Raw genomic sequence first — 12,758 nt, forward strand, 5'->3', positions numbered from 1 at the left:
CCCCTACTCCTCACATGTACCTTTTTGGGGAGTCTGTTAAATGACCACACATTTAGCATCCCTGAAGCCTTATTGATCAGGCTGAGCTTAAAAGCTGGTCTCTCAATACAGCTTCAAACTAAAACTGGATCAGAATCCACTTTGACTACTACTACCATTGCCATCACCCAGGCATTGTTCAGATTAAGACCCATAACCTGAGGGCAGCATCAAAATCCACCTAGGTTTCTGAGATAAAAAGTTAAGGATAGCCAAAGGTTCCTGATATAACTAGATGCTGGGAACCTCTTTCAGATCCATCTGTGATTATTTTGGTACATGCTGAGAATGCTTTGATTGATCAATTTCTAGAATTCTTTAGAGCAAAGGCTCTTTTTTCTGTCAGAGACACCTGTGAAGTCTATGGATTCCTTCTCAAAACAATGGGTTCTTACAATGAATTTTTAGAAGCATTCTTTGTCTTTCCCTCCAATCCCCTTCAACTGAACAATTAAAACCCCCCCAAACCAAAAATTTCATAACAAATATGTATAATCTAGCAGAAAAAAATTTCTAATGGCCACAGATAAAAGTGTATATATCCAATAGAATAATGTTTTTAAACACATAAAAAACCCCATAGTATTACAAAGGAAACCAAATATTTTGAAATAAAGATGCATTTTTTCCCCTCATCCAAGCTCATCGACTCCTTGATATCTACCCACAGGACTCTAGGTTAAGACCTCCTTTAAAATATATATATAACCTATATCGGATTGCCTGCTGTCTAGGGGAGGGATAAAAATTTGAAATTGGAAATCTTATATAAACAAATGTAACTGGAAAATAATAAAATACTTTTATTTTTAAAAAAAAGTTCTAAGGGGCAGCTAGGTGGTGCAGTGGATGGATAGAGCACCGGCCCTGGAGTCAGGAGTACCTGAGTTCAAATCCGGCCTGAGACACTTAACACTTACTAGCTGTGTGACCCTGGGCAAGTCACTTAACCCCAATTGCCTCACTAAAAAACAACCAAACCAAAAAAAAAAAAAAAGGTTCTGGTAAAAAAAAAAAAGACCTTCTTTAGAGACACTTAAATGCCATATATTAGAGAGGGCAAACATAGAAAAGGATTTAGTAAGAAGAGTCTTTAGGGAGCATCTTCAGGTTTTCATCTGAGGTAGGAAGGAAAACAAACTTTCAATACCTGCTTCTACGACATGGTCTATTGTTGGAAATCTTTTGAACACAGCTGTGCTCACAGAGCGGAAGATGAGCAAGGAAGTTAAATTGACATAGCGCATGAGTGTTCTTCTGAGTAAACGCCCATATTCATCTCTTCCGTGAACGCTGCTGGAAATCAGGAACATCAGTCTGTCTGGCCAGGGCAGATTAACAAACTGGTTCCACCACCGGTTTACCACCAGAGTGACATAAAACCCTAAAGAATAAGAGAATTAAAATGTTTCTTTCCTTAAAAGTGTCATTGACATGGATGGTATTTTTAGTGAAATCTGACCTCTTTGGGGTAGACAGATGTTACCCCATACCTTTATAATATTGCCCTATAGGAACTGTGAAATATACATTATGCCTGGTACCATGTAGAACCTGGTAAGTGGATATTAGACTTGAGATAATGACTGCAAAACAGACAGTTAGTGAACAGAAGGCATTATTAATACCTCAAACTTGTCCGATGTTAATTTAGCAAAAGCATCTTTGAAGGCAAAATTCTTATGCATGATGGTAACTTCTTATTGCAAGCAGTTGCTTTTTTGGACATGCCTCTCAGCTTGCTAACACTTCCATGCACAGTCATCTGTGTCATCCTAAAGGAGACAACTGGGTGGCTTCATTCTGCATGTAATCTATACTTACCAAGCACAAAGGTTACTGGAATTTGTTCAGCATATCTGTCACAGTAAATTGATAATTTTTCAAAGTAACGTTTTTGGGCTCCTGTAAGTAACAATCTGGAGCAAAAATAAAATGCACATCCCTTTATGATATTGTACTTTTGCACCTGCTCTGCATGTGACATTAAGTGCAAACAACTAAGCAAAAAATAATAATGTTATGGCAGCAACCAGGAGCAAAGAAAGGAAATGTACCTGAGCCGACAGGTGGGTCTTTAAACATTGTAATTGCTTAACATTTCAAGCAGTAAAATTGTTACAGTAGTAAAAGATTACTGATTGTTAAATATAGGCTTTTAATAAACACTTGATTTAAAAAAAAAAATCCAAACCAAAACCTTGTGTTTTGATTACTTTCTATAATGGTGCCAAGTAGTACAGATTGATATGTTAGCTTTGAAGTGAGGTAGTTCTCCCACAATTCACCAGAGATACTTTTACATGAATGAAATTACTTATGCCTATTTGAATGACCACTAAAGTGAATTTAGAAGTGTTTTTTTTGAAGTTAATTTTTTTTTTTGTAAGGCAGTTGGGGTTAAGTATCTTGCCCAGGGTCACACAGCTACTAAGTGTCAAGTATCTGGGGCCCGGTTTGAACTCAGGTCCTCCTGACTCCAGGGCCAGTGCTCTATCCACTGTGCCACCTAGCTGCCCCTGAAGTTAAGTTTTATTTTAGATGTCTCCAAAAAGCAGATAAAAATGAGAAAAAAAATCTGATATTTTTAGATTCATAAAGATCGGTTGAAAAATATATACTGTAGCTTTGATCCAACCTAGAATATATTTGGCTGAGCATATTTTCTCTTAATTTGGCTTAATTGTTAAGCCTATGTTTATTTAAGTGCTCATTAGTGCTATTTACATTATGGGAACGGAGTGTAGGTACCATTCTAAAAGAAAACTGAAGCCATTCTAGAAAGATTTATTTGCAAACACATTTTATCCTCCCCTATTAAAGTATAAGTTTCTTAAGGTGGGAGCTGAGTCTCATTTATTTGTGCATTTTTCTTAGTGACCTGTCTACTGCTTTGTTCATAGTAGATACACAGTAAACTTTGAATTAAATTTTAGTAGTTTAACACAGATTATAAAACAAACACCAATTTATTAAAAGTGTAATCTATAGAAGTTGAATATTCCAGCTACATTAATGAAGGAAAAATTCAGAAAAGGACCATAATTAAGAAGCTCTAAGGGCCCAGTTTAAGACAGTGGAAATTTGCAGCTTGGGCAAAGAATACAGGAACCACTTTGGAGGACCAGAGAAAAAGGGATAATGATTAGTGGCCAACACGTGAACTGAGAAATGGGGACATAAGAAAAAGAGAGAAGTGGGGAGTCTGGCGTTTCTGCTTCAGATTAAAAGGAAGAACTTTGTGAGATATAGACTGTTTCCACAGTCATTCTGAAAGACCAATCACTTAAGCCAAAATATATAATCAGATTGGTTCCATAACACTTTAGCTTACTCATGTATTAAAACAGCCAAAGGGCATTTACAAATGGTTCATCAATGTATCTGTCTTTCTATCATTTACCTTTCCATCTATTATCTATCTATCCATTTATTCATTCATGTGTAGTTTATCACAGGACTGGATGGCAGACATAGATTCAGAGAATGTACTAGGAAAGGACTTCAGAGCTTATCTAGTCCTGTCTTAATTAAGAAAGAAAAAATAGCCAATCTATGAGTATAATTTTGTTTACACATCTAAGTATAGTAATTTGCTCAATTTAGTTAAATTTTTTTTTTTTTGGTGAGGCAATTGGGGTTAAGTGACTTGCCCATGGTCACGCAGCTAGTAAGTGTCAAGTGTCTGAGGTTGGACTTGAACTCAGGTCCTCCTGACTCCAGAGCCGGTGCTTTGTCCACTGCACCACCAAAGTTAATCTTTTAATAATTTTTTTAAAACTAGGCTCATTAGTAATAAGAGTAAATAAGAATCTGCTTAACACTTCTCACTGCTACATTTTGATTTATCCAATCTCGTGAGTCATAGGAAGAATACACATTCAGAGAGGATATTCAAATGCTGATATTGCTGGTCAACACATAAAGGATTCATTGAACAAAAGAGGAAGCATGAAGTCATGGGAATAGTACTATACTTGGTATCAAAAGACGCAGGTTTGAATTCTGGCCCTGCTACTTACCAATTATGTAACTTTAGGTAAGTCATTTCATACATTTTATCTGTTCCCTTCTAGTTTCAAAATTACACAATTTGATGACTTCAAAAATTTAAGCAGAAGACTAAATCATGAAATTTCCAATTGTTCTTTGTTGCTGTTGTGGACATTAGCTATCTTTAGAAAGAATATGTTTACATATGATCATTGGGGCAGCCAGGAAGCCACGGTGGATAGAGTACCGAGTTTGGAGTCAGGAAGAACCGAATCCAAATCTGATCTCAATCACTTACTAAGTGTGTAACCCTGGGCAACCTCCATTTGTCTCAATTTCCTCATTTGTAAAATGGGGATAATAATAGCACTTCCCTCCCAGGGTTGTTGTGAGGATCAAATGAGATAATATTTGTAAAGCACTTAGCACAGTGCCTGGCACATAGTGAATACTATATAAGTATTAGCTAGTATTATTTAATATAATTCTGTGGGATGTGTTAAGTATTTGAGTTAAGTCCCCTTTGGGGGCAAAAGCTATTTTAAGCTTTTAAGAGGAATGTCATTATCATCAACACCAGCAGCAAGTCTCTGTTAATGAAGACAAAGGAGTATGACAACTCTTCTGGATGGTTTCTTGTTCCCTCAGTATTCTGAAAATTCAGTTTATGACGCACACAAATCATCAAAATACTATTTTGTAAAATATCATGTAAAAAATAACCTTAAGAATTTTGAGTAAACATTCCCTTTAAAAGATAAACCATGTTTTGCCAGATGTCCTTAAATCCAAGTTATAGTTCATTTTAGCTTTGACCCCAACTGAAAATATTGATGAATAGTTAAATCCACATGTCCTAACTCTGAGTAGAGGGCTTTTGGTAATTATAAGGAGAATTCCTTATGGAAAAAATGAAATAAGAATCTGTCTATCCATATGGAGAGAAAGAATGAAGAACAGAGTGTAAAACAATGGGAAAAAAAATCACGGAATGTCAGACTTGAAAGGAATCTTCTTGGCCATTTAGGACAATCCATAGCAGAGAAATAATCCCTTCTACCATATGGTTCATAAGTGGTTCTCTAGCCTCAGCTTGAAGACTCCAATAAGAGAAAATCCATTACTTTCCAAGGTAGCCTATTGTACTTCTGGACAGCTCTAATTGTTCAGAAGTTTGTCCTTAAATTTATCTCTTTGGAACTTTTGCCCATTAGTCCAGGATCTCTAGAACCAGGGAAAACAAGGCTAATGCCTCTATTACATGACAGGCTTTCAAATATTTGAAGACAGTCATCATATCATCTTGGGTCTTCTCTTCTCCAACCAAACATATCCTCTTCCTTCAACAGGTTTTAATAGGACATAAACTGAAGACCTTTCACTGCCCTATATTCTCAGGGTACAGCCCTCATAAACCACGAACTAGATTGTTTTCCTTCTCCATTAAAAACATAGGGCAAACTGGGGCAGCTAGGTGGCTCAGTGGATAAAGCACTGGCCTTGGATTCAGCAGGACCTGAGTTCAAATCTGGCTTCAGACATTTGACACTTACCAGCTGTGTGACCCTGGGCAAGTCACTTAACCCTCATTGCCCCACCAAAAAACCCCAAACAAAACAAAACAAAAAAACATAGGGCAAACCGATACTAATTTTTTGAATATAAATCTCCACAGTAGTTTGAAAGAAAACAAAACTCCATTTAGAAAAGGGCTACAATTTCAGCCAGACTCATTATTATTCTTATTATTTAGCAATAGACTTATTTCTAGGGAAGATTTTGATCAATTAGCATAAGCTATTTGATATTTTAGGAAATCTGTATCTACTTTTCTGAGCTTATCTTGCTTGAGCTCCATAGTAAAAATAGATTTACTATGCATTTCATACCTTGCTCTAGATTCTATAGTCTGGAGCAGAAGTTTTTAACTTGGGGGCTATGACCTTGTTGTTGTTGTTGTTTTAATATTTCAATAACTATATTCCAACATAAATGGTTTCCTTTGTAACCCATTGGAATTCCTTAGTAATTTATTGCTGGGAGCCACCAATGAATATGATTTTATTTCATGCATTTAAAAACACTACTTGAGAAATGGGTCCATGGGTGGCATCAAGCTGTGGAAAGGGTCCATGACACAAAAAAGGTTAAGAAACTCTACTCTAGAGGAAAGATTACTTGCCCGGGTAAGGATTTCCATCTTAGGCCTCTTGTTACTGAGCAAAGAATGCTATTATTCAGTCCCATGGGAATCACTTACTACCCATCACAGCACCAGCTCAAAGCTAACTGGTACTTGGGCATCAATTAGTAGGTAGCATGCCGATTTCTTTCTCGCCTTTGCTATTCCACACAATCATGTTGCCTGTCCTTTGGCAAAAATACCCCATGACCTGCCTACAGTGACATTTTTGAACATGGCATATACTTGCTCATTATCCAGCTGATATTAGAACCATCTGGACACGATGGTTAGCATATACTTAACATTCTGAACCGTGTTAGGGATCTATCCAAATAACCTGACTGGAGGAAGAGGTCATGAGAAGGACACAAGCAGAGGGCAAGTCATATATACATAAATAAAGCAAAGTTAACCAGCAGCCAGAGGGCTCCAATTATTGAGACTTGTACCTTTTGTGTCATATCGGATTATTGATAAGGAGGCATGCAAAAATATCTTAAAAGTACCTGTACATCATACTTATTGCCGTGTAAAGAATAGCAAAGGCAATAAATTCCCTGTACAGCAGTTTGTAGATGCTGCCTCTCCACTTGAGAAGTAACCTATGAAATCCAAAAAAAGTAGCATTTGCTACCTTACTGGAGTAAGTGACAGTCATCCTCTGGATAATGAGTTTCTGGAAAAGCAAAAAGAAAAAAGCTACTGGTTACAAAAAAACGTGGTAGATAGGGCTTTTGTTTTGTCTTGAGGGAAACCCACACCCTTAGGCAAAATCCATGATCCATGAGATATGGAGATTAAGGGCTATCATTTCAGCCAAACTCTTTTTTTTTTTTTCTGCATCAGTCAGTTGTGAAAGAAGAATCAGAACAAAAGGGAAAAACCTCAAAAACAACAAAAAAGTAGTATGGTTCAATCTGTATTCAGAATCCACAGTTCTTTTTTCTGGATGTGGAAATCATTTTCCATCATGAGTTCTTTGGAATTGTCTTGGATCATTATATCGCTGAGAAGAGCTAAGTCTATCACAGGTGATCATCACACAATGTTTTCAGCAGAACTGTTAAACCTTTTAAAAATTATAAATTTAGTGACCATCAGTAGGCAAACATTCAAGTGCCAAACAAGAAAACAAAGGAGAGGTGGAGAGGTAGCAAGGAAGAATCAATGGAGCACTGGATTTGGAGTTAGGAAGACTTGCTTTAGACATTTATTAGCTGTGCGACCTTCCTGGGAAAATCACTTACTCTTTCTGTCCCTCAGTTTCTTCATCTGTAAAATGAAGAGGTTGATTGGATGGCTTCTGACATCCCTGAAAGCTCTAAATCTATGATTCTGTGATCTTATAACCACTGAACATGAAATGACAAACTTCCACTATTTATGGGTTTTAAAAACTTTAATAAGAAAGTAATTTTTTAAAAAAGTAATTAAACCAGGGGCAGCTAGGAAGCACAGTGGATAGAGCGCTGGGCCTCGAGTCAGGAAGACTCATCTTCCTGAGTTAAAATCGGTGCCACTTACTAGCTGTGTGACCCTGGGCAAGTCAGTTAATCCTGTTTGCCTCAGTTTCCTTATCTGTAAAAATTAATTGGAGAGGGGCAGCTAGGTGGAACAGTGGATAGAGCACTGGCCCTGGATTCAGGAGGACCTGAATTCAAATCTGGCCTCAGACACTTGACACTTACTAGCTGTGTGACCCTGGGCAAGTCACTTAACCCCAATTGCCTTACCAAAAACAAAGTCACTTAACCCTCATTGCCTGTGTTTAAAAAAAAATGAATTGGAGAAGGCAATGGCAAAGCACCCCAGTATCTTTGCCAAGAAAACCCCAAATGGGGTCATCAAGGGACAGACACAACTGACAATGACTGAACAACAGCTAACCTATTCTGGTTGTTCCTATGTTCCTTTCTGATCTTCTTTCTTCTCTCATGTATTTTTCCCGACTTTGATGCTGTTTTCATTTATTACAGTCATTATGTTTATTAGTATTTTGGTTCTCCTTCACTCAACAGAGCTCTTAGCACTTTTTTTTCCCCCAACAGGATTTCTACAAATCTTTAATGTGAATGGAGTGGGAAAGAATCCTGGAGATACTAATTTCCCTAAAGCCTTTCAAGGCTATCCGTCTAATGTGCACAGAATTAGTAAATATTAGACAAAATGTATTTGGTTGAAGGAGACAAGTAACATTATAAGCAGAGTCCCAAGTGAGTTATTGTATGGAGATACTGCCCTCTATCACGTTTTCTTGATACCATGGGAAAGTTTAGCAGAATGGACGCTGTATGTTCAATTGAAAGTTCAAGGATGGATGCTCAACATTTATAGCTAAAGTAGGATTCAGAATCAATTCATCTACCAGTGTTTGAATTATACTTTTGAGATATACAGGGAAAAGTAAGTCACTTGTAAGAAAGCTGTGCATTTCTTCCTTGACCTCAGAAGGAAAAACGCAAGTGACTTGTGAGAATTCCACATGCAAATTTCTTTCTTGATCATTTTAGTTTGGCTATGGATATTTGGGACTTCTTTCTCTGGCAAGATCTCACTGGCTAGAGCTTACCTCAGAAAATGTAACTCACCTTCACTCTTGAACACTTCAAAATGCGATTTGGATCAGGAGATTATAGATTTAGAGCTGGGTCATCATTTCAAAGTTGGTCATTTAGTACAACCACTTTCTTTTACAGAGTTGGCAACTGAGGCCCACAAAGGTTGGAATGACTTGACCAAGGTCACAGACTATAAATAGAAAAGCCAATATTTAAACCCAGTCCCTCTTACTACAAAACCAACTCTTTTTCCATTGTACCATTCCTGGAATACAATGATGTCGCATTTCTCTTCATCAAAAATCCTCTATCAAATACAAAGAGATGGTTTTTGATGATGGCAAAAGAAAAGGGCAGGAGAATTGCTTAGTTTGTTAAGGGCTAAGATGACCACAGAGCCTTCTTTTAGTAACTACCTTCTTGAACGACCCCATACAGGTAGCCATAAAACAAATCCAAAAAATCAAGGCTACAGCCTAAATCGAGTCTAGCTTCCAAAGGGTCATATAGAATTCTAGTTCTTCAAAGAAACATTCAAATATCGATGTTTTATAAGTGCTAGATCCAGGCTAATGCAACCATGAAAAGCCTGCCTAACCTCTAATACGCAACATATTCGGGATAGAATAATGTGAAGACAACTTTTGAATCTTGGTTGTCTGAAGAAGGATAATGGGGCTGATTACTCTTTGTAAGTCAAGACCTCTTGCAAAATCTGCTGAGATTAAAATGACAGAGATGGTAAAGGGCACTCGGATCTGCCACACAAAATTAAAATCCATTTCGCAAGTTTTACTTAAAAAAATCATCATGATTTGGAGGTCATCAGAAGAAGCCTTTATATACCAGTTTACCTATCTTTGTTATTTAATGCAAGAGGTAATTGGTGGTGTTACATTCATATTTATGTTTGCTATTAAATTAAAACTTCAAATTATAGAGAACCGGGGGCAGCTAGGTGGCGCAATGGATAAAGCACCAGCCCTGGACTCAGGAGGACCTGAGTTCAAATCTGACCTCAGACACTTGACACTTACTAGCTGTGTGACCTCGGGCAAGTCACTTAACCCTCATTGCCCGGAAAAAACAAAAACAAACAAACAAACAAATTATAGAGAACCGCTGACATGCTGAATGGAAGGAATCTCTGCACTGGGAGATCCCCACAGGTCTGTGTGTGTGTGTGTGTGTGTGTGTGTGTATGTGTAGATAGGTAGGTAGATGGACATTTAGCGAGATAGATAGATAGCATAGGTTTAGAGCTGGAAAGGACCTTGGAGATCATCTATGGATCTCAGAGTCCATCTAGTCCAACCCCCTTCTCTTACAGATAAGGAAACTGAGGACCAAGGAAGTTAAGTGACTCATCCAAGGTCACACAGATAGTAAGCAATAAAGGCTGAAGTTGAACAAATATCACCCTCACCACTGAACTAATAAGAAATGGGGATCTTTGGGGTAGATAAACACATTACATAATGATGGATGTCATGAATAAATCTTGTGTCATTTTGCACCATAAACACCTTTTGTATCCGCATTTGCATCCTCACTAGTGAAGATGGTTTAAAGGGCTACTTTTATTATTACAAGAACATCACAAAATAAACATCTTTTTCATAATTTACTAGAATGGTGTAAACAACACTCCCTCAACTTGCCATCACGCCTTCCCTTCTGTTATTTTCCTATCTGCTTCTTAATGATCACGATTAGATATTAGGGAGATCGGATAAGTGCATCGGGCACACAGCGTACACACTAACCTGTTTCTTTGGTTTGGCACTCCAAACAGGAAAGAAATTCCTCTAACTCCAAGCTTCCTCTGGGAAAAGGCTTCCTCAGGTCAGAGTTGTGGCTTTTTGTGTGACCCCCCAGTCCGGATTTTGCGTTCTGCTGAGTGCCCACTGAGTAGACTGACTAGCACAGGGGTTAAAATGTTTTTTTCCACCTTCAGAGGCCTGTTTATGCCAAGGGCCCACTGATGTCAGTTCTCGTTGGCACCAGGCAGCAAGCAGCAGCTGCTGATTTGGCTCTTTTCTAATCTATAATTATAACTCCACCTGCCACCCAAGGCAGCCCTCAGAATGAGTCTGCAGTGGTAGGGAGAATGTCAGGGGCTCTCAGTCCAGCAGCCCTCCTCATTTGTCTTAAGAGGAGAACTCATTTTTCCCAAGGACTTGGGAACAACAAGCCTCCGACTTCTAGAGGGAGAATCAAGACACACTTTGTATGAAGAATCATGGCTTGTGAAGCTTGTAAGCTGGGGGGCAGATGAGTCTCATAAGCAGAATGGAGCTTTCTTCTGAGAGTTCCCTCACTCCCTCTCAGGCACAAAGGTATCAAGGATGGCTTGTTATTACAGACAACAGCTATCTACATGTGTGTCTATGTGTGTGGTGGCTGAAGTGGATAGGTCAGAATTATAGCATGTGATGGTTGGGTGGATGAAAAAGGAAAGAATATCACTGTCTGGGTCAGAACATTTATTAGCTGAAATGGGAAATTTTTTGGTTAACTTTCTTTGTGAAATCATAAAAATTTCTGGGTCTTTCAGAATGTTTCCTTTTGTTTGAGTGACACTCTTTTACTTTCCAACAACATTAATTAAAAAACAGGGACATTAACTAAAAAACAGGTCAGATTATAACAGAATGAAGGAAATTTCCAGCTGCTCTGTATATAAGTACATACTAAACTTTGTACTGGAAGCTTGAACATTAAAAAGTTATTTTTTATTATGAACTTAATAAATCTCAATAAACATGATCATTTCAATGTATAAACAAAAACAGAAAAAAGGAAGTTGCAAACTTCTGTTAGCTACAATTTATTTTTCACCCACTGTGTACAACTTAGGTGTTCTTTCCTTCCTTCCTTCCTTCCTTCCTTCCTTCCTTCCTTCCTTCCTTCCTTCCTTCCTTCCTTCCTTCCTTCCTTCCTTCCTCTTTTCCCCATCTTTCCTTTCTTTCTTTCCTCCTTCTTCCCTTATTTCCTTCCCTCCTTTCTTCTTTCCTTTCCTCCCTCTCTCCCTCCCCTTCTTTCCTTCCTTCCTTCCCTTTTTCCCTCTTTCTCTCCTTACTCCTTTCCTCCTTCTTACCTTATTTCCTTCCCTCCTTTCTTCTTTCCTTTCCTCCTTCTCTCCCTCCCTCTTTCTTTTTTCCTTCCTTCCTTCCTTCCTTCCTTCCTTCCTTCCTTCCTTCCTTCCTTCCTTCCTTCCTTCCTTCCTTCCTTCCTTCCTTCCTTCCTTCCTTCCTTCCTTCTGTATAATTCAAATTTAATATGGTAATTCCAACACTGCCCTGCTGGTCTGTATTCCCTTTTGAACTTCCTTCTGCTCTCTTCTATTTATTTTTTTAATAATCCATGGATGTTCTTTTACTCCTTTTCTTTCACATCACTTTCACTACCAATCCCAACTTGGCTCTTTCCATAAATAAAACAAAAACTCTCCCTTGACATACAAAATAAATCCACCCTTTGGTTATGTCTCTGAATGCGTATATCTCATTGTACCTCTAGCTCACCATCTGTCTGCAAAGAGGTGGGAGACATAGTTTATTATCAAACGTCTGAAATAGTGGTTAGTTATTGAGTTGAGCGTTGTTCTTAAGTTTTTCACAATTGTTTTCTTTTAGTGTTGTAAACTGGTTTCCTCATCCTATGCACATTAATCTGTATCGGTTCATATAAGTATTCCTGGGTTTCCCTTTAGTCTATTCCTTTCATCATTTCTTATAGCTCAATAATATTCTTTTTGTTTTTTTGGTTTTTTGCAGGCAATGGGGGTTAAGTGACTTGCCCAGGGTCACACAGCTAGTAAGTGTCAAGTGTCTGAGGCTGGATTTGAACTCAGGTACTCCTGAATTCAGGGCCGGTGCTTTAACCACTGCGCCATCTAGCTGCCCCAATAATATTCTATTACATCCATGTATCCATAATTTGTTTAGCCATTCAAATTGATAGGCTCCTATTTTGTTCTT

At 38.0% G+C, this 12,758-nt stretch overlaps 1 protein-coding gene across 3 annotated transcripts in view; it reads right to left on the reverse strand.

Annotated features, from left to right (window-relative positions):
* Positions 1-10,682, reverse strand: part of BEST3 (bestrophin 3) — a 61,182-nt gene extending 50,500 nt beyond the window's left edge. For 2 of the 3 annotated variants that reach the window (XM_043967371.1, XM_043967374.1), the window contains exons 1-4: positions 10,542-10,682; positions 6,724-6,893; positions 1,864-1,958; positions 1,190-1,423 (exon numbers count right to left, since the gene is read on the reverse strand). In XM_043967371.1, the coding sequence (XP_043823306.1) occupies positions 1,190-1,423; positions 1,864-1,958; positions 6,724-6,875 (481 nt within the window). In that variant the 5' untranslated portion in view covers positions 6,876-6,893; positions 10,542-10,682. Of the gene's footprint in view, positions 1-1,189; positions 1,424-1,863; positions 1,959-6,723; positions 6,894-8,805; positions 8,966-10,541 lie in introns of all 3 variants that reach the window. The other variant, XM_043967372.1, reaches the window with a different exon arrangement.
* Positions 10,683-12,758: the final 2,076 nt, after the last annotated feature.

Source organism: Dromiciops gliroides, chromosome 5 (genome assembly GCF_019393635.1).
Source record: "Dromiciops gliroides isolate mDroGli1 chromosome 5, mDroGli1.pri, whole genome shotgun sequence".
Taxonomy (NCBI): Eukaryota; Metazoa; Chordata; class Mammalia; order Microbiotheria; family Microbiotheriidae; genus Dromiciops; species Dromiciops gliroides.